The 26,091-nt window shown below is 47.2% G+C and overlaps 1 protein-coding gene across 1 annotated transcript; it reads left to right on the forward strand.

Annotated features, from left to right (window-relative positions):
* FKBP6 (FKBP prolyl isomerase family member 6 (inactive)) lies at nt 1–8,504 on the forward strand. Its single transcript, XM_075720133.1, has 7 exons — nt 1–139; nt 1,463–1,552; nt 2,060–2,262; nt 3,549–3,668; nt 4,767–4,961; nt 5,286–5,395; nt 8,417–8,504. The coding sequence occupies exons 1-7, from the start codon at nt 1–3 to the stop codon at nt 8,502–8,504; spliced, it is 945 nt and encodes a 314-aa protein (XP_075576248.1).
* Nucleotides 8,505–26,091: the final 17,587 nt, after the last annotated feature.

Below are 26,091 nucleotides of genomic sequence, written 5' to 3' on the forward strand. Positions count from 1 at the left end.
ATGGCTATGCCCCCGTCCCCCTTCAAGTGCCTGGCGCGGGCCCGAGGCCTGCGGGACTTGAGCGGCGATGGAGGGGTGTGCAAGGAGGAGCTGCGCCCTGGCACCGGGCAGGCCGTGCCCCCGGCTGCCTCTGTGGCAGGTAGTGCTGGGGCTCCAGGGCCTGGTGGTGCTGGGCAGGCTGAGGTGCCCGTGCTCCTCCTGTGGGCTGTGGGAGGCCGTGTGGCAGTGTCTGGGCACCCCCTGTCACAGGGCACAGCCTGCCTTTCCCACCTTCCCCAGGGCCCTGTGTCCACTGTGCTGCTAGCCAGGCATTGTGCAATGAGTGCTGCATAAGCTCACAGCTGGGCTCCCCAGGGGTTTTGGTGTGCTTTGCAGTAACATTGTGCCCTACTTTGTGGATATGGGCTTGCAGGCTCTGCTGACCATCTCCTGAGCAGCTTTCTTTACCAGTGGCAATTGTTAAATTTAATCTGTGGTTAGCAGGACTCAGAAAAGCTAAGATCCTTGGAAACAGACTGAAGTTGGGGTCTTGTGCTCCTCTATGTCATTTATGTCTCAGTGCAAGGTCCTTGCTTTGGTCTGTGTGGCTGGGCCTGAAGTGTGTGCTGGCAGAAATAGAGAGGGCAGAACCTGTTTTGAAAGATACCCTGAGCCTCCAATGTTGAGGTGCTCATGGCTGGCAAATCTGAGTGCTTTGGACTTCAGCATGAGACCAGAACAAGAACTTAAAAGTGCTTATATTGTGTAGCAGTATGTATTTCTGTTTCAGAGACTGCTCTCCCTTATCAGTATTTTAGCACTTGGGATACTCTGTTTAACTTCTTGTGGCTGACAGATTAAATGAAAGGGCATCCTGACCTTGAGAAAAGCACGATTTCCAGGTTCTACCTGTGTTCACAGTACAGGGAAGAAGTCTGTAGCTGAAAGTGGTTCCTGAAGTGCAAGGGCCTGGTGCACTGTCAGGGGAAGCCTATTACAGTGGGGTTTCTAACTGAGAGCTGGAGTTACCTGTACAGCTCCCTGGAGAGTTTCCCCTGTATGTTCCCCCCCTTTGTTTCTCTTTCTAGGGCTCCAGCTTTGGTTGGGAAAGGCTTTATTAGGTGTTTCTGCAGGTAATTGGGGCATTTTAATTTCTACAGCTGAAGTTTCCATTCCAATTCTTAGAAACACAAAATCACATCTCTTGATTAGAAAGGCATCAAGACTGTGAAGCAGCTGCTTTATCTGGTGATGTTGTTAAAATGTAGTCAACACCACTTGGCTACTTGGATGTGACCAGCTTTTTGGTATAAAGACAAGCTAGTTTGTGCTGCCCCTGCTGTTCTACAGCAGAAGGAAGGAAGAAAAGCAGGATGAAAGGGTGATGTTGCAAAACCAACTGCTGGTGTGCTTCTGATTGCACTGTTCCTGGATATGAAATCAAACTCTTGCTTTTCTCTTCTCCTCGCTTTGGGCTGCACAGTGAAGTACTCAGGGTACCTGGAACACTGGGACAAGCCCTTCTGTACAAACTGCTACAGCAAGTCTTCTGGGCTGATGAAACTTGGAAAAGGTAAGGTTTGAGCTGAAAAGTTTGTCCTGGGACTCAGGGTTGTAAAGACCAGACCATTAAGACATGTCAATTTAAACACTGTTTAGTATCTTTAGGTTATTTGAAACCTTTAAAACTTGTTAATGGAATACAGAAGCCTCCTGTCTCACACAGGTCACAGTCAACCTGGAGCAGCTCACCCTCTGCCCCTCTTGACTGTAGGAGTGAGCAGCAGTGTCTGTTCGGTTTATAGTAGTGGGGGTGCTTGCCACCTGCCCTGAAGCAGCTGCTTGTCTTGGTGTTTTAATTTAAATCACCTGAGAGGAGATGTTGCTGTTTACTGTGTGCTTGGTCCCACAGCAGACTGCCTTGATAAGCCATTACAGGGGGCAGCTGACCATTGTAGTTGCTGAGGTATGAGCCATCAAGGATTTTTTTTCTCCAGGCTGTAGGAGAAATTGTTGTTTGGAGTCTGAGGGGGTTTCCAGGTTTGCAATTCTCATGACCTTCCATTTCTTGTTGTGACAGACATTACACTGGGGGGCCTGGAAATTGGTCTGCTGACAATGAAGAAAGGGGAGGTGGCAAGATTTGTCTTCACACCAGATTATGCCTATGGGCGGCAGGGCTGTCCTCCTCTGATTCCCCCAAATGCCACAGTCATGTTTGAAGTGGAGGTGCTGGACTTCCTAGACTCGGATGAATCTGACACATTCTTTGAGTTGACTGCTGTGAGTTGCCTTAATAAGGTTTGAGACCTAAATCTGGAGGCTAAACCTTTGTTCTCTTTCTTTCCAGTTGCTGTTGCTCATGTACGACATATTTTTAGCTTAATTGCAGGTGCAGTTATCCAGACCCTGGGCTGCTAGCTCCACTTGCGTGCAGACACATGCCCTCTAATGCTGCCCCTGCACGCCTTGCTCTGTTTGCACTCCTGTGCAGAGGGAGAAGCTGGGTGCTGCCTTTGTTTGCTCCTGTGTTCTGGAGTCAGTGGAATGACTTCCACGTATTTTTAGCTTTACAAGAAACCTCATGGTTTCGCTAGAGGGCACCAGCTTCCAGGAATTTCTCTGAAGGAGCAGTAATGAGCTGTCTGTAAAAATCCTGTTCAGTCTGCAGTGTTCAAGTGCCACCCCCACAGCTCCTATCCTTTTTCTCTGCTTCTTGGCTGCTCTCCCAAGTGCTCCTTCACTGTTTGCTTTCCTCCCTAGTGAGTTACGGTGTTATTGTTAATTCCCCCTTTTTATGCAAAGGGCTTTGGGCTGTGGTTGTGGGTCAGTGAGTGGGGCACAGGCAGCAGCACTGGTGGGGGAGGCCCTCCTCATTCCCTCCTGCTGCTGCACAGGCCACTTTGTCCACACATAGCTCTGTGAGCAAACAGCACTTGTTGCAAAAGAGCTTACTCCCCTTCTTTCCAGTTGCCCACCCTGCTAACCGACCTCTCTCTGTGAGCTGGTTCAAATCTGGAAACCCAGGAGAAAACCTGTCCCTTGATTTTTATCTTTATTATTGTTGGGGTTGGTTTTTTTGTTTTGCTGGGTTGATGTATTGTTGTGGGTGTCAGGCTGGTCCTAGAGCTGGCATGAGGCAGTCATCCTGGGTGATGCTGAGCCATTAGAGCAATGGAGCCTTTCAATCAGATTCACCTTTTGTGCCAGCAATAGCATTTGCATTAACTGTCTACTCTGTGCTAAGCAAGTGAGAGAGTTAGGCAGGATTTAAGAACAAATTCCTGCTTTTTTCCTTCCCCTCCCTGGAGTCCCTTTGGTCCTGGTGACCATCCTGACCTGGTTGGTAGCACTCCTCAGCAGGAGTTATCAGCACAAGAACAGTGGAGTGTTTCAGCCTCATGAAGTGAAATGCCACATGGTGGTGGCCTGGCTGGACAATGCAGGGGCCTTGGCAATGGCCTGGCTCCTGCTCTGTGAATAGAAGGGGACTGTGCAGGACTCTCCTGTCTGAGCTTTCTGCTTGTCTTCTTTTGTTTGAGCTGAAATTCAGGTATTTCTTTATACAGGAGCAGCAGGATACATTTCCGCTACAAAAGGTGTTGAAAGTGGCAGACACAGAGAGAGAGTTTGGCAACTACCTCTACCGTAAGCGGCACTTTGAGGGTGCCAAAGAGAGATACAAAAGGGTATGATACCAGAAAAAAAAAAAGCGTTTTCCATTGTGAAAAGCTGTGAAAGCAGTGATTACTAAGTGCTAGCTCACCATAACAAGTACAATTTAGAGGTCAAATAACTTCATTATACTCTTCAGGCATAGTTTGTTGTTTAAGAACAGATCTTAGACACCTGCTTTTGTGTGAGCAGCGGTGGTAAACGAAGGAGGAGAAAGGTTGGCAGAAATAGGCAAACCCTTTTCCTTCAGGCTAGCTCCCTGTGGGCTCTAGCCGAGACAGAAGAGTACATCTCAGCAGCTGCGTGAGCCCTGAGCGGTTTGCGTGGCTGACTGCTGAACTGGAGCCTTTCAGTTCAGCTTCTACTGGGAGACATTATAAGGCAGCATAGCCTTGTATTGCAGCAGCATGCTGATTAATGCTTGGAGAAGGAAACTAGATTCCCTTTGCTCTGGAAATGGATATCACTGGCACACTGGGCATTCTAACTTTATTTTTAGCCTTCCAGTTGGGAATCACGCAATAGCTGAGGTTGGTAGGAACCTCTAGAGGTTGTCTAGTCGAGACCTCTGCTGAAGGAAGGTCAGCCACAGCAGGAGGTTGCCCAGGACTGTGTCCATTCAAGTTTTGAACATCTCCAAGGATGGAGACTCCACAACCTCTCCAGGCAGGGAAATAACCTCTCCGTTATTCCCAAACTGGAAGGCATCTGCCTTTGTTTCAGAGGTAGTGAGGTTTTGTGAGATTTTTCTTCCCTCCATTCAGAGTTGCTTTTTCTTGGTATTTTTGTAACAAAAATAATTTAAATTGCTTTTCTCCCTGTAAGATTTCTCTTCCATCTTTGTCCTTAAAATCTGAGTCCTGGGTGTAAGGCTTTTTTTTATTCTGCTGCTTTCAAGTTCCTTGATAGGTTCCTAAACCTGTAGTCTTATGGCTATGACTAGCTAGCTAGTCATGCTGTTAATGCCATGCAGTATATTTAGAGTTTTGATTATTATTATTTTTAACTGACTTAGCTAAACAGAAATACTGCACAGGGTGTAGCTGTCTGAGATGGATTTCTTGCCTTCCATAACAGACTTGTGCACTAGTTCTTTTTCCCTGTCTGCTCAGGCGTTCTCCATCCTTGGTCGCAGCCCTTCCAGTGAGGCAGAGCAGTGTCAGATCAATGCTTCCAAGTTGCTGGTGCTCCTGAATCTCTCGCTTACTTACCTGAAACTGGAACGTCCTGCCCAAGCTTTGTTATATGGGGAGAAGGCCTTGGAGATTGACCAAAGAAACACCAAAGCGCTGTTCAGGTGTGGCCAGGTGGGCAAAAATAAATTCCTCTGGTAGCCACATCATGGAATACCCCAGTCTGACTGGTTGTGGAGAAAGGCTCTAATGAACCAAGGAGAACCACTTCTGGGCCAGGCCTACTAAGCTGCTGTAGCAGTCAAGGTGGTTTGTCTGCATCTGACGTTTTGGAAAATCTGGTTCTCTGTAAATCTGTCACACAGATCTTTTCATGGGGGATTCCTGAGCTACCTGGCTCTATCTCAGAAATATTTGTGGCTGCACATGTTTCAGTCCTGAAGAATGGCAGTGAGTCTATATTTATCTTGCAATGCATCTGTCTTCTTTCATTGGCAGGCTTGTCTCTGCATGACAGAATACGAAAAAGCACGGGATTTCCTGGTCAGAGCTCAGCATATACAGCCGTTTAACCATGATATTAATAATGAGCTGAAAAAGTTGGCAAGGTGAGAGAACTGCTTTCCGTCCCTGTGGAAGAGAGAGTGTTTAGACAGGCTGGAACACCCACTCAAATATTTAAAATGTTTAAAACAAACCCAAAACATAAAATTATTGGGTTAGTAAGTGACTTGGGAAAATGCAGAAGATTTCTCTTAGTGTGGAGACAGCTGATTCGAACATTTTGCAGACAGTGGTTACAGGTGATAGGTGAGAAGCTGAGAGCACCCACTCTTTTTGTACAGTTTCTCTGGGGGGATGTGTGTGTTACGCCCCTTGTGAGTAGGTAGGTCAGGGTGATGACAGGGAGACAGGCTGCTGAAATGCCTCAAAACCAATGAAATGCAGTAGGCTAGCACTCAGGCTGATAATGTTCTGGATTAATAAGTATGATTTTCATTCCCTTTAAGATGGTGTTGGTTAATTACAGCAGCTCTTCTGTACTGCAGGTGCTTCAGTGTACAATGGTACAAATACTGATGTTTGTTAAAAGTGTTTTTCTTGCTGTCTTGGAAGTAATGAGTGAGCAATCCTGAAGACAAACTTTCCCTTTGCCCACAGGCTGAGTACAGCACAATCCTGCCAGCTTTAGTCATGCCCTGGCCCCACCAAAATATGACTAATGCTAGTCTTTGCTCTCATTCTGTTCTTCCCTTTGAAACTGGCAAAAGCGCTAGCTGGTTCCCAAAAGTGTGTGCTGTACTTCTGGCACTGTTCACAGACACAGATGGCGATGCAGTCCCCAGCTTCAGAGATTACAAAGCAGCCCTTGAATACGAAGCCTCTTCTTTTGTGTGTCACTGCTAGGCATTTGCAAAAAGGTTTGTAGGCAGCAGTAACATCTCTTATTAGAGTAGTTGGTGCGGCTGGAAAAGCCAGTCTCGTGGGCTGAGTGCCTTTACGAGGTAATGTTTTGGTAGAGAGCTGTCCCTGCACATCGGTGTCCTACCAACACCACCTTTAATAGTCTGTGATAACACCAAGTCTTCAAACTCGTTCTGTTACTTCTGAAGTACAAAGAACTTGAAGGCTGCTGGTCTGGAAATCTGAAATAAACTCCTTCTATTCATCCTGATCTGCCTCTGGGTATGTAGCTACCAAATTACTAGGTGAGCGCAAGTAGTTGTAAAGTAGATCTGGATGGCTGGCTAGCTGCTCCTGGGGGCTTGGTGTGTGGGTAGTCCCAAAGACCTGTGGTACAGTGCTAGAAGTCCTGATTCTAGAAGCCTCATGTGTTCCCTTAGACTTGTTTGAAATATGTTGGCAGGTAAGAGAAATATTGCTAATAATGTTGAGGTTGTGCTGCCAGGAAGCAACAAGGCATTCTGCCTTCAGGGAAGCAGTAGGCAGGCTTGTCGGCTCTGACTCTGGAGATAGCAGCACGTACAGCTAATGCTTGTGTCAGTAAGCTGAGTATGCATGAAACCACTGTTGTCTTGGAGTTTCTGCTTCAGTGCCAGTTAAAATTGGTGTATTTTTTGCTTTTACTATGACAAAGAGTGGAATTAGTATAAAATGGATGAAGACAATGTTATAAGGTGTTGTTAATTATGCCACACCTCAGTCTAGATCCTGTAATGTTGCCAAACTGCCTTGCCTGAGAAAACTTGTAACGTGATCTGGCAAATGCTTCAGAAATGAAATATGAATCAAGATCTTGTTCTTAGAGGCTTTTCACTTCCTTACTGAGTACATTTATACTTTGCAAAAAGGAATGTTATCTGTTAATCAACAGCTACCTTTTGCTGTCCAAAACAAAACTTTGAAAAGTGTATGTTTAACAGCTGAACCAGGTTCTTGGCAACATTTGCTTCACTGGAGAAAAACAGGCAGAATCCAGGGTGAGGGTTTTGTGGAACTCATGACTAGTACCAGCTGTAGTGGTCTTGTTGGTGCAAATTCTGCTGCTGGATTTGGCAGTTCTATTGAAAGGCTCGCATTGCATTAAATCCGGAACAAAATGGAGTTGTTCCCATATCTGTCATGAAACTGCACCTCCAAATGAGGGGCTCTTGGATTTCCTGCTGTGGTAGGCGTGTGAGCATGCCATTTACACTCTAGGTGGGCATCCTTGAACTACTCAGTGTGGCCAGTTGTGGTAACATCTGTCTGAGACTTAACAGAAGAGACTTGCTGTGCTGGGATTTCACTGAACAAAACACTTTGAGGTTCTGGACCCAGGGGTGCTGATGGTGGGGTGCTGAGAAAGCATTAGACAGTGTCACACTTGTGCTGTTTCTGGTGTGTTGCAACAAAAATTTGCTTTTGACCTTATACGGTAGCAGATGCAGGAAAGCTGACTGTGTGGGCAGCCATTGATCACTGGAATGGTACCCAAAATGAGTCACCTTCTGGCTCAGGGATTCCTCACCAGTCAGACCTTATTGCCAGTGAGGTGAGAGCACAGGGCGCAGAGGACACTGTGCTTGAAGAAGCAGCGATTAAAATGGAGCAGTCTGGGAAGATTTTGTCATGCTAATGTGATGCTGGCAGGGAAGTGAGAATGGAGGAGGAAGCATCTGCCCTGTCAGTCATTTAGTCTGGACACAAATCTCTGCTATCTTCTACCCATCCTCTGCCCAGATTCAGTGTCGATGGTAGATATCCTGGAGTGGGGCACTTGGACGATGTCTCCTGCTAGGTGCTGAAGGAGTTCACACAAGGAGCGGTACAAATGAGGAGACACAAAACTAGACCACAGGATACAGGTGGAGGTTCCTCTGCCTTGTCATATGCTTCCAAAACTGGTTGAGAAAGCATCTGGCTACCAAAAGTCAAATGATCTACTTAGCTAATTGTCACCAGTGAAGCAGAGACCCAAGGTCTGGGGATGAGGCACAATGTTTCCAGCTCTCCTTCCCTGACATGGCAGAAAGAAGGGCTTGGAGGAGCTGCATCTTTGCTACCAGCACACTCTTACATTAGGCTAATTCGTTTGTATAGAGAACATATATTTTCTGTTTGTGGCACTGATGGTGGTTGGTGGTTGGTCCACAGCCCGTGATGCCATGCTGTGCTCTACTTTGCAGCTGCTACAAGGACTACATGGAAAAGGAGAAAGAAACGTGCTGCCGAATGTTTGCCTCTCTCAACTCTTCCTCTGGCTACCGGAAATAAAGGTAATCAAGTTGTGAAAAGGACTGAGGTCTCCTAAAACTTCTGTTGTGTCTGAACTGTTTTCAGGTGGGGAATCTTCTCTTCTGCATGGGAGGATTTTGGAGGCAAAATGTAAGGTAACAGGAGAATGTGGAGTGGAAGGGGCAGGATGGTGGGGTAAAATGCTGCTACATCGTTGGCTTGGGGAATCTTTACTGTGAGTCAAGCTGGCATGGGACAAGAACCTGAAACTAGCAGCACTTCAGAAAGCTTGGTTTTGTTTCCTGTGCTGCTCATCCCAGCTTGTCAGGGCCAGGGGGAGAAACAGCTGTGTAGTCTTGTTTCCCTGCCAATTAAAAGAAACAAAAAAGAATTGTTCCTGTCAAACTTAAGAATTGGATTTCCTCCTCCCCTCCAGCACTCCTGTCTGGAGCTGTTGGAATGCCTCACTTCAGAAAAATCTAAATATTTTATTTCTGTTTTTTTAAATATTAAAAACCTGTTTGTATAGAAAATTTCAAATAGATGTTTTGGACTCTTTAAAGCCTTAAATCTTCTAGCAAAATTGACAGGTTTATAAATGCACAAAGGCTCTTTGATAATTTTTTTTTGTCAAAACCTTCGGGGGGGGGAGGTGTAAGGGCGAGTGGAAATCTTCACTGGTCTCTTGCCTCAGGGTAAACCCTAGGGAAAGAGTTGTGGAAAATGACAGCAGCCTTCTGTCAGAAAACATCACCAGCTTAGGGCCGTCAGAGTTTGCTGCCATTCTCTCTCATGCAATACAGGCAGTACCTCCTCTACATGTAGAAAATGAGTATTGGCAGCCTTTCCATCAGTAGCAGTGCGAGTGTAGGGTGCAGGTCTGATATTTTAAGGTTGGCTTTTTTTGTCTGTGCTTGTGAGGAAGCTAAGGTAGTATTTGAGTAAGAGGTTTGATTGAACAGCTGCTTCCTAAAGCAACACAACCCTCTTCTGGCTGGACGTGCCTCCCTGCTGTAGTCTTCATCCCTCCTGCCACCCCTGTGCCCCTGTGTGAGCTGGGCATGTTGCTAAACTGCCTCAGAGCACAAATTCTTCTGCCCTGGGTTCAGGATGAGACTGATAACATCTGTTAGCAGGTACCTACCCCCAGGCAAGTAGCTGTGAAAGGGGATTTAAGACTGATGAGTGGTCTTGCCAGCCTGTGCAGGAAGTCCATGGTTCTGGACTTGGCTCTGATTCTCCACTTGCTGAATTCCAGAGACTTGCAGTTTGGAAGCTGGTAGGACTTGGGTCTTGTGTCTGATGGTAGTATGTAGCAGTGCCTGACCTGGGAAAGCTTCTTGTGTTGATCTGTGCATCAGCTGGCCCTGCTTTGTGGTGAGAACTCTGAATGAATGTGGTGATCTGCTGGGTCACCTCAACTGGTAAGGTTGTGTGGCCTCTTTTTTTCCCAAAAAGCAGCTTGCAAAGATGTTGATTTTTCACACGGTTAGTGTAGTGGCACATAGCTGTTGTTTTAAGTAGAACAGTGTCTTCAGTTAGCGGAGACCAAGATGTGCAAAGGGGAAGGGAAAAAGAGAAACCTCTACTGGCAGCAAACTTAAAGATTGGGCTGAACTGTTTTTCCACTTACTCCTACTGATGTACATGTACAGTGCTTTCCTGAGTTCTCCTGCCTTATGCAGATGATGGACAGCTGTCAGTCAAAAAGATTTCTAACCTTCTTTGAAGTTGATTTTTAGTTACAGTATTAAAAATAAACTAAGTCTTCCAGACAAACATAAATCACTGAGACCTACACAAGAATCTACTGTTAATTCATTGCAAGAAAAAACCCTTGCTGGAGGAGGTTCTTGCAGGGCAGGACTTTGTGTTAGCTGGAGGTTGGTTTGCTGCTGCATCTTGCTTAAAAACTTAATTACGTATTCAGAGAGGAGCAAAGCAGTTCCAACTGGAGCTCCTGCTCCCTATCAAAGGCACCACTAATTAGTCAGACTTGAGGCAGAACATTCTTTGGTGTTTTCTGACAACTTTGTACAAGTTCAGTTTAGGGCATAAGCTGTACTCAGTCAGTCTGGCAGGCATGCTTCACCCTTTCTGTCTTAGGCGTTGAGTGAGTAGATGGCCTGTGAATGCTACCGGTAGCTCATGTTTAACGAATTCCAATGGAATCACAACAGTTATGGAAAACTTACCCATATACCAGCTGGCAGGTGCTTGTTAAGCGTTGACCTGACCCATTGTCCAGCTTACCAGCTAAATGACTCGAAGCTGTAGTTGTGGCATTTTCTCCCTCCCGAAACACTGCTACATCCATCCCCCTGCTTCATTGCTCCTTCCCAGGTGGATTTGCTATACCTTTTGGTGAGTTCTGCAGTGGTTGCTCTGTTACAGGGACAAATGCTTCATTTCTCTCTACTGAATAATCCAGGGCTGTGTTATGTTTCACATAATGACACTCAAACCCAGACACACTTGAGTATCTTCATTCTGCCTGGAATTTCTGTATCCCTCTCACTGTAGAGTCCAGTTCCTCTAATTGTCACAAACATCATCTTGCTCAGAACACATTCTTCCTTTTTAATGGAGTTTCAGGTCAGAATGAATATTCTCTTTGGTGAAGTACAAGGCCACTTGTGATGCTTCCTGGAGGAATTCAGAAATACTCAGAGGGAGAAATAGAAGCACGAACACTTTCTTAAATCTGTCCCTTGCAAATGCAGTGGCTTGGGTTCTTCATGATAAAAAAACTTAATCATGAGGAGTGGGGACAAATTTGCTAGAAATGTCTGGATTCTAGTAGAGGATCCTTGGTGATAGTTGCATCCCAGAAAGATGATTCTCTGAGCTTTTTTTTTATTACAGGTGGGACAAAGTTGAAAGCTTGTCTCCAGTGTGTATCTCAGCTCAATACACAGGAGCAGTGGTCTGAGTAGTTGAGAGCACACAGGGAAGTGTTCCAGTGAAAACAAACAATGCTGAAATTACAGCAGGAAACTATGACTCTGAGGTCAAACTTGAGACTGCTATGAATAGCAGGGTCTAGCCATTCTGAAGCCATTAATTGGTGAGAATTGGCTGGAGAACTGGGCCTGTGTCACCAGGTAGAAGTGACTATAATTGGGCTTAAAATCAGCAGCAGTTGCCAGTTAAACTGACCTAATAAGCTGAAAGAGACTTACAAATAAACTGAGAAGTATGTGCATAACACAGTCAAAACTCCTGCCTTGGGAAGGCTCCAGACTGAGTAAACAGCAACTTGCTCCTTCCCCTCCTGCTCTCCCTTATTACTGAGTGGATCTAAAATGTGCCTCCTGCTGGTTCTGTCCCTACCCACTGCGTAAAGCTGAATAACAGAAACCAGCAATTTAACTTCTCCTTTAGAATATGCAAATTATTGTACCACCAAGATGTCCTGTGCTGCAAAGGAAATTGTTAAATGTCTGCTTTATGCTGAGCATTGCTGGAGTGAGTGGGAAGGCTTGAAGGATGACTTAATTAAGCATTTTCCTTGCTAAGTAGAGGAAGGAGAAAAGCTTTAATAAGGTTGTTGAGCTGGTTGTTGTTTTTTTTTTTCTACCTCCAGCACTCTCCTCTTCTAGCATCTCTCTGTTTTTCAGAGGAGTTCTGCAGTTCATGCTTGCAGTACTACCTGCAATACCTCTCCAGAAGATTGATGGGCTCTGGTCTCTTCTAGAAACTGTCCATGGAGAAGTGACTGCACCACCTCTGCTTAGGGATGCCATGACATGCTTGCTTCCTGGTCAGGTGTACTGGACATGGGTCCCTGGTTTGAACCACCCCTGGTGTAGTAGGGGTGGCTTTGCCCAGACCAGGACACCTAGTCTGGGCTTAGAAGTGAAAAGATGATATGAAATGGAAAGGAGGGAGACCCATGCAATATCTCAGTGCCTTACCGTGCCTGTCATCCAAGGCATTGGTGGTGAAGTGATGGTTCTCCAGCCTCACTGGAGGACTGCCTTAGAGCCCAGCCCAGGGCCATCCTCTCTAAGACTTAGCAAGTGTCTAAAGCCTAGGGTTCCCCTTTGTGTGCTCAAACATGAAGCTCCCAGGTGAGGTAGGAGTGGGTTCCTGGCTCTGTTTCTCCTCAAGCTCCTGTCTGCCTGCCTGAGGCCACTCAGCACGCTTGCCCTGGAAAGGACAGGCTGAGGCCCTGGTGAATACCCCTGTGTGGGCTTTTATTTCTCAGAGCTTTTGCCAGCAGCTGGAAGATAAAATATGCTGCTATTACAGATCAGCAGAGAGTGAAGAAGATGCTGAGCTCTTTTCATTCCCATGGCAATACTTGGTTTATCATGCAGGTAGAGTTTAAAGAAAATGGTCTATGCGTGAGGTGTGAATTTCTTTACGAAGCAAGTTTTAGTTTTGCAGAGCATTCAGAGTTACTGGCATTCAGTTACTGGCCTTCACTTCCAGCAGCAAGGAGATACATGGCTATTTTAAGGTTTTCTCTGAAGTATCATTTTTAAAGTCTCCTTTCTCCACCCCTCCTATATCAGTTGTGATAAGCTATATGAAGTGTAAATAAAAATGTTTTACCTTGATGGGTAAAAAGGCAAACTGGATAAACCTACACCTAAGTAGGTAGTGACCAAACAGATTTTGGATGGGAGCCTGCTGCAGGTGCCTGTGACTCATGCCTGGGATCAGGTTACAGCTTAGTTGTGCCCATAGCTGAGGCACAGAAGTTCTGCTTTTGGTCCTTGTGGCATTACAGCAGGTGGTAAGCAGCTCTCCCCAGTCTCTTGTCAATCCAGGCAGAACTGGCATGCCTGGTCACCAGTTCTGCTGATCTGGGGTGCTCCAGACTTTCTCTCTGAACTAGCAGTAAAAATATCTTTATCCTATCTATTTCTCTTAGTCTTAAATCTGGGGATTTTAAAACAAAACAAAGGGCCCTTTTCAATACTTTAGTGTTGTGTGCTTGTTCCTCTAGCCCAGTTTCTCAAGGGAGTATTGAATGTGAAGAACTGTAACTGTGCCTATGTGAAGAATCACATATGCTCTTGGACTTGGAGGACATTGCCACCCCCAAAGAGTGAAGGATGTTTTTCACTACCTGATTTCAGAGACATCTCATCCTGAGCAGAAGTGCTCAATGATCTAAATCACTGTGCATGGATGTGGGCCAGCTGCAGCCTCGCCAGTGTACACACATATCCTACTCACGCTGGGGTCAGTGTCACTGAATGTGGGTGTCCCTGTGTCTTGCTGCTTCAGCATGGCACATCACTGAGGGCTCTGCTACCAAGGACCAGGTGTCAGAGCCGATAGCAGCATTCAGAGCAGAGGAAAGCTGGTGCACAGCAGAGGGTAACTTCAATATACAGTTGGGAAGAAAAGAAACTTCAGATGAATGTGGTGTGAACCATGCCCTTGTGGCTGACTCTTTCTTTTTTTGGGGGAAGATGACACACTTCCATGGGGTGTTTTTTTTTTTTTGCTTGTTCTACAGTCTCTACTTTGTTCAAGTGAAACTGCAGACTTTTAATGACCTGATACCCTAGGCTTCGGGTGAGATGCTGTCTTGATTACAAGAGGGTGCTCGTCAGGGTTTTGTGAGACCTGCCAGCTTTCTGCTCCAGCAGAGTGAGCGGTGAAACACTGACAAACTTTGGAAGAGTTTAAAGTGCTCTAACTGGACATTGGTAGTAGTTGTGATGATACAGAGGCAGCTGAGGTTAACAAAAAGAGTGCTAAGCGCCCTCAAAATTGTTCGTTGTAGTTTTGGGAAATACTCTGCTCTGCTTGTGAGCTGCCAAGAATCATTCACCAAGTGCAGACCTGTAATGGGGTGTCCTTTCCATCAGCAGGGACACAGAGCAGCTGACAGAGGCCTGGGGGCTACATCACTGCTTGGACAGCACCAGGGCATTGATTGCTGCGTCTGAAATGGTGGCAACAGCACTTTGCAAAAAGAAAGTGTTTATGGTTGTCAGCACCAAGAGGCAGGAGATAGTAACGAGGACTTCAGATTTAGGGAATGTTGCTTTCAGAAAGGCTTTTTGCTTAAGATGCAGGGAGTGTCTTGGCACTGCTCTGAGTTGGTTTGCAGAACTACGGAGTTATTTCCAGTAAGGGTAGACATGATCTTCATGGGCCTCTCCCACTACCCACCCTGCTTTATCGGGGACCTGTTGATTTGACAGAATGCTGAGCATTATTGACATGAAAGTTATCTGAGCTCTTGAAGGACTGGAAGCTGCTGTATGGATCAGCTTCAGCCCAGACTTGCTGGATGAAGTCCTTCCTGAGTCAGAAGTGTGTGTTGAAGAGTTCATCTCTTCTTTCACCTTCCCATAATTGTCCCTCTTGTGAGACCTCTTGCTCTCTGAACAAGTTGTTTTGTTGCTTTGTCTGGGTGCTGTTTCGAGGGACTTTTTTTAGAAATGCTTGGGAAAGAGCTCTGCTTTCTTTTTTTCCTTTTTGCTTTAAGTATCCTTGTCCTCTCACAGATCTGAGCAGACTTGACGCATCCTTCTTCCATTACCTCAGGTTCAGGATGGTAGTGCATGTCATCAGCATTCAGGGTCTTTGGAGTTGAGACTTGTTAAAGATCTCTGGAGAATTTTTTGCCACTGAGGTGTCTGTCTAGTGTACAGGCAGTGCTTGAAACTCACTGTGGATCCTTTGCAGAGCTGACGATCATGACAAATTGACTTGCAAAAAAAAAAAATCCTGAGAAAAAAGCATGTAAGCGCATATCTTCAGGTGGCAATGGAAGTTCATATAGCTTGGTTATATAAACGAGAGTAGCACATCTGCTCCTTGCATATTCATCTGTGAATTTGGACATCTGTGATGGGGTAGTTGGAACTTGCTCAAGCCTTCAGACATGGGGAGTCTCTCGGTGTCTGCTTGCTTGTGTGCTACCGCACTCTGAAGATAGGCTTCACAGCCATCTTGCCCATAAAAGTGAGCCCACTTGAAGCACTAATAGCTGGACATCCCCAAACAACATGTTAGAGAGAGAAATGAGGGTATGGTTGCAGAATCACTTCGGTAGATAGCAGATAAGTGGTACCCTAATTAGGTAACTTTCTGAAGGCACGTTGCATGTCAGAGACAAGCTCCCTGGGATGGTGACGCATTGTGTTCCCTCTAATAATTGTCCAGATAAAACCATGACAGTCTGGTGTTATAAGTAGCTGTTTCTTCTCCTCGTATCAGGGTGGATTGCCCAGCACATCTTGTTACTGGCTAGCTGATAGCACCCTAGCTGTTGCTGGGCTTTCTTCTTGCCATTCAGGAGAGCTGCAGCCTGTCAGTAACCTCTTGTGGGGTCCACCTGGTGTGTTTCAGAAGGAGCTTGTTCACCTCCTGGTAGCAGTGGTTTTTCCTCCAGGTTGTTGTTCCAGAGTGGCAGTTCCTTTTGGACTTGTTGGGGTTTGAGTGAAGAGCACTTCTTGGGCAATTGCTATTCAAGAAGGTTTTAGCTCCTTTGCTGATTGTGCTCCAAATGTGTGCATGTAACATCTGCTTTTCCAGTGTGCTCATGTGGAACTGTGGTGTAATATGTATTGTATCCTTCTGACTACCAAGTCAAAGCTTTCCTTCCTTTCTTCTCAATGGTCAGTGAGAATTCTATTTAGATTTGAACAGAAGTGTTGGCAAGAAGGCATTCTGTCTCGCATAACAGACGTGTGGAGGCTACATTTCTCTGAAAGTCCTTTAAAGGCATTTCTCTGGGATGTAAAAGCCAGGTCAGCCTTCCAGGCTGCCCTGCATGAAACTGGTGACTTAATTACTTCTCTTGAGGATTGCTCTTCTCACTGAGGGTTATCTCAGTGCAATGCTGTTGGGAGCTGCTGCTTCAAAACATGGGTGTAATGCGGGCTGAACTGGCAGGAGCTATGCTTTAAGTGCACGCTTCTTACTTTCCTTGTGCTTTGACAAAAATATTATCTGCTGTGTTTGATGCCTACATGACACTTCCCTGCAGCCCTGCTAGAGATGGAGTCAGGATAGGGGGAGCTGGGGAAGAGGCAGCAATAGTTCTTTATGCAAGAAAGCAGCTTAAAGTTTAAAGCCTTAGTTAAACATTAACTGTTAATTATGGCTTTAATGCAGAGTAAAGGTGACTGTGATTATAAACGACCTGTGACCTGGCATGGTGCTTACTGTAAATTGATCATCGACTGCCTTGTCTTTCTGAAGCATGAATTAAAATAGCTGGTACCAACAGACTTCTGTCTGAACTTCAAAGCAAGCGTGTGCTTTTGCTGGTTTGTGTGGCTGAGTTGCTGCCAACCTGCTGTTAAAGGAAGGAGACAAATACTGGAGCAGAGTCCTGGTTGGAGCACGCTGTTCTCCTACGTGCAGGAGCAGCAAATGCTTTGAATGCAATCCAACGAGAGTCTTCAGGGCCGTGTGTTTTCCCTCCACTTCTCTTTTGATTGTGTAGCTATTAGGTGGAAATGAAAGAGATGAACTGATCAAACACTCCTTGAAATGGCTTTAGGGTTTCAGTTTGAATATATTTTTAATTAGCTCCATGTAAAGACTTTATTAGTTCAAATAGCAGCCATGAAACCTGAAGACTCACAGTTTGATCCTTTGTTTTTAGGGTGCACAAGAAGTCCCAGTAGCTGTAGGTTTTATACCCAGCTAGATGCCCCAAACCACAACTAACAGCCAGTGGAAACATCAAGTGATTATCTTTTAAGTATGCCTATCAGGGACACATAAAAGGACATGCTGTGTGGGGATAATATTAGACTGACAAGTAGCAGAGTAGAAGTCAGTTGCATTTTAACAGGAGCAAAGATGCTTTTCTCTAATGTGCAGAACACTACAGCAGATCAAGTATAATGATTTTTTTCTACTGTAGAAACCTTTCTTTCCTTGTCCTAGTTGCTAGAACTTTATGCTGGGAACTAGAGAAATTATTTAAGCATTTCTACCTCTGATTCATTTTTCAAAGAGAAGAGATCAGCTGCAGTGTCCTCCAGTAGTTTTCCTTCTTCGGAAACTTCCTCTCCCCTTTCTTCTGGTCAGGGTAGATACTAGAAAGCACTGCCAGCCTGAAGCTGACTGTGAATGTCTTGTGTTACAATGAACCTCGTTAACCCTGAGTTTTGGAAGGTTTGGCAATAAAAGCTGGCCTGTTAAATGAGACTGTAACATGGGATTTCATGAGTCTGGGTGAACCGGGACAGTGACTTTACTGATTTGTTACTGTGAATCCTGGTTTGTGCTAGGCTACTTGCGTGTTTCTGGCAGTCTTGAAAGTTGACTGTTTTGTGCTTTTGTTATCCCAAACTTTAAATTGGGGGCAGCCCTTGAGAGAGGCACACTGTCCTGATTCAGACTCACAGTTTTCTGTCAGGGTGGCATTTGAGTCATGGGTTTTGTGTGGCTCAGAGCATACAGACTGACTAAACCTGGCTTCTTGAGGGTCGTTGGAGGAAGATGAGTAATCTGGTTGACCTCATAGGTAATCATGCTCTGAGCAGGAGGTTGGACTACAGACCTGCTGATGTTCCTTGCAGCCCTAATTATCCTGTGATCCTGTGGTGCCTTTCAAGGCTATATAATGAATGAGGTCTATATTTTGAGCATCATGTGATGCTTCATCTTCTCATCCTTTAGTCTGTAAAGTGTCTGTTTTCCTCACAATTACTACTTTCTTTTGCCTTCTGGTTAGCAGTCTGTAAGTCAATACCCTCTAAGGAGCAGGCTTCCCCATTTTGCTACTAGTAATTTGATTTGCATTTGCAGAGATCACCACTGCAGCCGAGCCAGCTGAGCAAGCTGTGGTGGCTACGGCTACTGAAAGAGTATAAAAAATTGGTTTGGGCTCCTGGTATTCTTGAGCTGAGAGAAGATAGGGCATCTTTTGAACATACCTTCTTTGATCCTTGGAACTTCTGTAGGAGACAGATAATGGGTTGTCTTGTGGAAAGGTTTCCAAGGATTTTTCTGATTCCACCACCACCCACCCCACCCCACCCCCTGCTTCTGCTGTTGATCCCATGGATGATGGAGGGACAAGGCTGACTTTTCAGCAGTGTTTTCGTACCATCTGCACTCTGGCATCAGGGAAATGCCCTCTCTATCAGTATTCCTCCATGAGTATCTTGGAGGTGCCAGTTGCAGCAACATCATGAGTAGCAGAGTATTGAAATATGTTAACAGGCACATTGGAAAGTAGTGTGAATATGCGTGCTGAGTGTGTTTTATCTCAGGTGCTTAATGGCTTTGGGGACAAGAGGGAACTCCTCATTATGCTTGTGTGCACCACAGCTCCACCGCAGATCTTGCAGTGTTAGACAAGCGCTTGAACACCAACTCAAAACAGATTGCAAGGGCCAGGGAGGAGAAGGTGCTGGTTCTGTCTGCAGGTGGAGAGGCAGAGGGAAAGCACGGTTGGGAGAGGCACTGGAAGAGCAGGTAAGCTTTTGGCAGCAAGGTCAGTGTGGCCATGTAGAAGATGAGGCAGGTGATCCAAGTCCTGATCAGTGACCCAAGATATTCCCCTTTGAAATACAGCGGGGGGCGGGGGTGGGGATCACAGCTTAGAAACAGTTCTGGTTTATATCAGAAGAAAACTGACCATAACCTAGATACTGGTTTCCTTCTAGTGAAGCTCTCGTGACCCTAAAGGGGGGGAGAGATGAGGTGGGGGCTGCAGATGAGAGAAAGAGGCTTTGCTTGGTACAGAATCTGTTACCTTCTCAGTGTGTGCCAGGACTCAAGGCTGGTGAGGACCCAGCTGCAAGTGAGTGATGGGGCAGGGGGAGCTAACGAACAAAATGCTGGGAGTACTTTGTGACCCATTGCTGGTGTCGTAGTGGTGTGGCCAGGCCTCTCATTGGTCGTGCCCTACAAAGAGGAAGGGGGTGTGGGCAAAGGGGGAAGATGGGAGCAAGTAAATATGGTGAGAAGCAATAGAAATCTCTGATGAGGAGAATGGTGAATCTTCTAGGAGACACAGGACTATCTCCCAAAGGCAGAGTGTAAGTATCTGGGCACTGGGTTTCCCAGAACAGGGTTGGAAAAGCACAAGTGATGGGTAGCATGGATGACCCCATACAGGAAGGGAGATAGCCTGAAGGGTGTTCTCAGGGTTTCTCTGAGGTGGACTTGCTAGTTTTGCGTTCTTGTCACTTAATACTCAAGTTTCCTTGAAGTCCTATGTGAAGAAGTTGAATGAATTTTATGGGGATTTCACTGTGCCTGTTCCACTTGTGTTAATCCACAAAATTCTGGGTGTTTCTTTCAGGGCCACCGTAGACGTGTGCTACTAACGATTGACCATTTAATGCTAAAATGGAATAAAATGTACAGGTGATCCCTGTGGGATGCTGACTGTGGTATTTTGTTATTCTAGGACCTCGCCAGCTGATGAAAAGAGCGGTTCTTGGACAGGAAGGAGACCTACCTCTGGTCACACAGAGATCTCAGCATCGCATCTATGTTTTGGGAGACAGGGCAAGAGCACTGTCTTGTTTTGAGTGTGAAATGGAGCTTCTGTGTTTATACACAACCTGATTTTCCTGAAGTTGGTTTTGTTTGCCAAATTCTGAGGCTGTTTCCAGAAGAACCACATCCTGCTGTAGGAGGGAGGAAGGCATTCCCTCTCTTCTCCCCTGCACACTCTTTGAAGAAAACACTTTCCTGACATCCTACCTCTTGCAGGTTCTGGTCTGTTTTTAGGGAATCTGTAAATGGGAGTAGGATGCCATGAAGTTTTGTATTGTTTATACGGGTTCTTTAAAAAATTATGTTTGATATTTTTGTTCTGAGAAAATAAACCAACCTGAGAACTAATGCTGGCAGTACTTGTGCCAATTTATTGTGCAAGAGTGATTAATGTCTCCCTTTCAGTGTAAGGAGCTGGAATTTGGAAACAGGGTCTGGTTTGTTGCTGTACAGCTAGCTCCCTTCTTGGGCAACAGCATGTTATGCTCTTTGCTTTGGCTGAATGTTCCTGTGAATGTTTATACTAAATTTCAAATGACTTAAGAATACCAGCTTTATTCCCTACAAATATTGCTGACTCCTTTAGCTTCGATCAAGTTGGCTTCCTTTTGGAGCAAAATCTGCTGTGTACTCCCTGCATCTCTCTGAACACATGCCTTCATGGTGTGGCTGAGATTTAGTAAATGCATAATCAAATGCTTCTTAGTGAGACAGTGGCAGGTAAATGCAAAACTGGCAAGAAGCCATGGAGGAGGAGGAGGAACCTGGTAACATGAAATGATGTTTTCATGGTATTTGTCCTGTCCATGTTTGACTAGGATGGATAATGTCTTCTAAACATGATTCAGTGCCTTGTTGACTTGCTGGGTAGGGAGGGTTGCCTGTGGTCACTGTGTGATTCAAGGTGGCCCCTTGCCATGAGAGAAAGGTCTGAAGCGTTGTTGTTCTGCCAGCATCTTTATGGCTTTTGGATTCCTTACCACCATGCTCTGATGAAGTCTTAAGATAAAATGTCCTCTCAGTAGGACATCCCAAGGTGGGGGGGGGGGGGGTGGGGTGGGGGTGCGGAGCGAAGGTTAGGAAAGCTTTGGGTTGGCAGCACCTTGCAAGCACACACTTCTGGACCCTGCTGCTTGTCTACTTGTTCTGGTCCTCTGTGCTTTTGGAGAAAGGATGGCTTGGTCTCCAAGAGGAGGTCAAATCCTGCTGTGCTGCTTAGTTTGAAGAAAAGAGACATAAAGGGAGTGCAGGGTTTGGTTTTTGTCATCTGTCCCCCAAGAACAGATTTTTTTCCAGAAGACTCCAAGAGCCTTCCTGATGATCAGAAAGGAAGAAATGGAGTTATATCATACTAATTCTCTTAATGATGCACTGTGATGCTTTGTCCTGATGAATAGCATACAGAGATAACATGCACCTGAGAAGCAAGTGTTGCATGGAAGATTGTCGGTGAGACTTTTAACTGAGCTGGGCTGGCAACTCAAATGGCTTGCTCTGATTAAAAGATCACAAGTCTGGGCTCTCGCTTGTCCAACAGCTGGCTTCTTGGGTTTGGACTTCCACAGCCATTGCGGACAGGGCTTCCCAGCTGTCGTCCTGTCACAGGCAGTCTTGTTCCCTCTGCTTGGTGTTGCTCTTTTCCAGGAGGGTATTAAAACTGTCCCCCCATTAGTCCCTGTTGGGCTGGCAGTAAGGGAGGTGGATGTCTTGCCGAGTCCGTTTTCCTGGGTCGACACTAGATGGCAATGCCTCCCTTGTAATGCTTTGCCAAAGACAAGTGGTTCAGGGGTTCATTTCTGACGGGCTTTAAATCTGGATATTGGTCTTTTTCTGTACAAATTGTTCTGGTAACTTCTTTGATCAGAAGCTGATGCCTGTTCCCTACAAGAAGCGGAGAACTTTCTGCTTCCTGACTGTTGGGATAATGTAGGTCTGAAGACACAAATGTGGCTGAGTTTTCCAGCAGGAGACAGCTGTGCCTTTCATGGAGCTTCCTCAGCCTCTGCTCTGATGTAGGGCCTGCTAGCATTTCTCTGACAGCCTTTGGGCACTTGGGTTGAGCGAGCATGGGTGGCTGGATCTGCAAGTGGAAACTTTGTGCATCTGTGTCCACTGATGACGTTGCAAAGGCAGGACCTTCTGCTCCCCAAACTGTAGACAAAACTTATTGTGGAAAACATCACACCTGCTAAATCTGAAATGTAGAAACATATGTCAGTGGGGTGGCTCGCTGTGGTACGGTAAGGAGCTCTGCAAGTCTCTGGCAGGTATTCTGTTGTCAGCTGCCTGCTACCAGCGGTGCACACAGTAGGAACGGCAACCGCCCTTCCCTGAGCTGTTGCCCAGCCCAGGCTGGTAACTTGTGTTTGACCTAGAGTCTGTCTGCAGGTTGATGGCCAGTTCGCTACTGTATGAGAGAGTTCAAATGGTTAACTAGACTTTGCTGAAGTGCATTTTTCCATTTTTCTTTGCCAAATAATGGCCAAAAGTGACTTTCCTGATTTTTTTTTTTTTTTAAATTAAAGGAAGAAATGCAACCTTTCAGCCTCTGGGCAAAATCAATATGTGTTTGGATCTTGACTTGGCATTAAAACAGAAATACAAGTTCTTGAGCAAAACAGACAAAAAACTCTACAGCAAACCACACTTTCTGATTGTTAATCAAAAAAGGCAGGCCTTTGAGAAGTTTGCTACTGGAATTTTTATTTTTGGCCAAAATGCCTTTTCCCCCTGCCCCCCATTAAATAGTTTGACAAACATCTTTGGCATGTTCCCTGGAGAAACTGTTCCAAATGTTGGTTACAGCTCAAAAGTGGTCTTGTATTTCCAGTTTGGATTTATCAAATGTCAAGTTGCAGCTCCTGAACTTTGCTGAGAATTTGCTCAATTAAAATATTATCTGGTATCATATGATGTTTTCCAGGAGTAGGTGTTTCACCAAAACCTGAGATGTTGTGTACCCTGAACCCATTGATTCAGCTCCTTAGGCTGCAAGACAAAGATAAATCCTATGTGAAGTGTGAATCACAACCCCTGTGTGTCACCCGTGGGTCAAGTCTCCCAGCTTGTTGCCCCCCTGCCCCTTGCAGCCCTCCTCCATGCCAGTGAGCCCCCAAGGGACATGGTGAGGACAAGAAAACTCCTCTCGGTGCCTGTCCTCTCCAGTGGCAGCTGATAGAGAAGCCCTGGAGAGCACTGATGGGTGTTGATATCCCCACTGTGTTGTGTGTTCAAGCACACGAGCTGTGTTCTGCCACGGGTGGGGGTAGGCTCAGATTGCTGGCAGGTAATCAAAACACATGGGATGGCGGACCTAAAGATAGGGTGAGACATCCAGGGCACACGGGAACCTGTTGGTGGGGATGCTGGAAAGTGCTCCAGGTTTTGGCACCTCCTATTACCATCTGAGCTCAGCCCTGGGGGCTGGTTGCAGGTCTCCTCCCCCAGGCATGGGGTGTTGGGGTGGGAGGTTGCAGCTTCCACCCCTCTAAACCTTCATGCAGTGTGTGGTGCAGCCGAGCCTGGGCTGGTCCCATCGGCTCAGCCTGGGTGGGTGGCTCAGCACCCTCCACTGCGGCCAGGAGCAATACTGCTGGTCCCTTGGGCCAGGTGCTGGCAGGCTCCTGCCACCTGCGGTGTCCCCTCCGCCTGGTGGCAGTGCCCCGGTGCAGCCCAGAGGTGAGGCAGAACCGGTTGCCTTGGGCAGGGACCGAGGACCCCTGTGGTGCTGCAGCCCCTCACCTCTGCTGGGCACCCTGTGCCCCTGCACAGGGACAGCCCGAGACGGGGACAGGGGACTCGTGCCTTTTTATTTCGATGGCTGGCTCTGAAAGTCAGTGGAGCGGAAACCCCTCGGTGCTGCCAGCCACAGCTGAGCCCAACCGGGCACTGAACGCGCTGCCTCCGGTGTGCTGCGCTCCCCTGCCCCCTCGTTTGTGTTGGCACGGGCCAGCGAACGAAGCCAGTTTAATTGGCAGTTGTGTTTGTGGCCGGGGTGTTATGAAAAGGTTTTCTGTCTCACTCTGTAAGTTACCCTGAATATGTTTTCACTCTTAATATAATATTCACTTCATTAGTAGCTCAAAGAGCCTCTTTTCAAGGAGGGTTCCCCCCCACCTTTTTCCAAAAATATATTAAACAGCCCCTTCATGCAGCACTGCACTCAGGGCCAGGATTGTCTGCCGGAGGGGAAATGAGAAACCCGACAGTAAATGGGATTTACACAGAAATTCCTTTCTTCCTCAGCACCCCAGTGTGCTGGCGGCGCTGGCTGCGGTGGCCCGACAGTGCCTGGTGTGAGTGGCTGCGGGTGATGGAGGTGGCGTCCATTGTTTATGGGGCAATTGGGGATATGCTCACCTTCCCCCCCCCGCCTTGCAGTGTGGTCCCTAAGGGGGTTCCTCCCCACCCTGCAGAGCAGAGGTACCCCAGGGGCTCCTGGCAACCTGGACTGGTGTTTTCCAGAGGCAAACCCATCCAGTGGAGTTGGGGCCCAGCCGCAGGGAACCCCATGTGTACTGTGCCAGCTGCTCAGCTTGCGCCGGTGTTTGGTGGCGAAGGTGTTTCCAGTATCTGGAAGGTTTCGGGAGCTTGTTCTCTGTTGGGTGGGTTTGGGGGCATTGGGTGCAGCTAGACCCCTATGTCATCATCTCGCTGTGCGGCTGCTCTTCTGGGCTTTGCAAAACCCATAAGGTTTTGTCTCCAGCTTTGGGAAAAACCCTGCAAGCAGAGAGCTGATCCTGGGGATGGTATGACATACAGAGCATCCAGCCTGGCTCAGCATTGCTTCCCTCTTGCCTGAGCTCCTTAAAGGGCATCCACAGCCCAGGCAAGCTTTGTTTTTTGGTTGAATTTGACACATTCGGGTGGTTTTGCACGGCCACAGTCCCCGAGCCACGTAGGGGCGTGGGGTGGCAGCAAGCAGCCATGCAGCCCCCAGTGCCCTCGCTTGGGTGTTCTCAGCCCAGCATGGATGGGGAGATCCCATGGCTGGGTAAGGCTAGTGTTGCCCTTGGGCTTGTGCCCTCCCCGCAGCCCCGGCTCCAGGAGCTGCTGGCTTTTTGGGGCTGCCCAAAGGCAGCCGGTCACAGTGTGGGGTGGAGGGATGACTGGCTGGGCTGGGGCAGAAGGGACCCCTGGGCTGGCACTTGCACTGCTGTGTGGGGTGCCCGGGATCCCTGCTCCATCCCTCAAGGACCTGCTGTGAAAGCCTGGAGGAGCCCAGAGCATGTTTTCCTTTTCCCTGAAAGCAGCATATACATGAATCCCCCACCCTCAGCAGGGCAGGCATGAGCGGCAGGATGCCTTCACCCTGCTCCACTGCCACCGTTCTTCACCATCCTGCGAAATGCATCAGGGCTGGTGCCATGTGCTGCTGAGTATTCAAGACCTGGCCCTAACTGGGAACAATTAGCAGTTGTTTCAGTGAACATACAACTGTTTGCTGTGGCTCCTGGGGCCAAGTGAGGTCTGACAGCTGACACAAGCATCCCCATCCAGAGCAGGGACCGCAGCCAAGGGAGCTCCCTATGGATGATGTAGCTCTCGGTTAAAGATGCTCTTGGGAGGGGTACAGCTTGTGCAAGACTGAGCATCCCCAACTGCTCAGCTGGCCCTGCTTGTCCTTCTCCAGTATGGTGGCCATCCTCACTGCAGATGCGAGCAGGTCCCTGCTCCATGGCTTGCCCAGGTCAGGCTGTGGAGAGAGGCCACAGAAACACTACTGGAGCTGGACCTGGCTGATGCCATGCTGGACGCTTGGCACTTCTCCCCACCAAGTCCCTGTTATGGCTCTGCGGTAACTTGTGGAGTCTAAGCCACACAAGATGCTGCTCTGAGACAACCAGATGCCAAGGACCAGTCCCTAGGGTGCTTTGGGTGGTGGGGAGCTCGTACCCTGGTCATCAACCTGCACCATGGTCTGTGGGGCAGCCCCCCAGCCCGGCACCCTGAATGGCTGGGGTTCTGCTCCCCTACCACAGAGCAGGGCCGCCCTTGCTCTCCCTGGCACCAGCAGGGAAGTGGGAGCTCTCTGGTGTTCCTGGACTTCTTTTTTCCAGCTTTTGGGAACAGGTAAATCAGACGAGCCGTTTTTTCCAGGGTCTTGTTGGTCTGTTTCCCCCCACTTCCCACACACACCTTGTGTCCACTGTACCCCAGTGTCTCCCCTGCCTCTCCCCCA

The sequence above is a fragment of the Pelecanus crispus genome, chromosome 12 (genome assembly GCF_030463565.1).
Source record: "Pelecanus crispus isolate bPelCri1 chromosome 12, bPelCri1.pri, whole genome shotgun sequence".
Taxonomy (NCBI): domain Eukaryota; kingdom Metazoa; phylum Chordata; class Aves; order Pelecaniformes; family Pelecanidae; genus Pelecanus; species Pelecanus crispus.

Bases quoted from the DNA above. Each gene is read 5' to 3' on its own strand.
- FKBP6 (XM_075720133.1), top strand. From the start codon at position 1: ATGGCTATGCCCCCGTCCCCCTTCAAGTGCCTGGCGCGGGCCCGAGGC. The intron at 1,553-2,059 runs GTAAGGTTTGAG...TTGTTGTGACAG, and splicing joins GCTGATGAAACTTGGAAAAG to ACATTACACTGGGGGGCCTG. The intron at 3,669-4,766 runs GTATGATACCAG...CTGTCTGCTCAG, and splicing joins CCAAAGAGAGATACAAAAGG to GCGTTCTCCATCCTTGGTCG.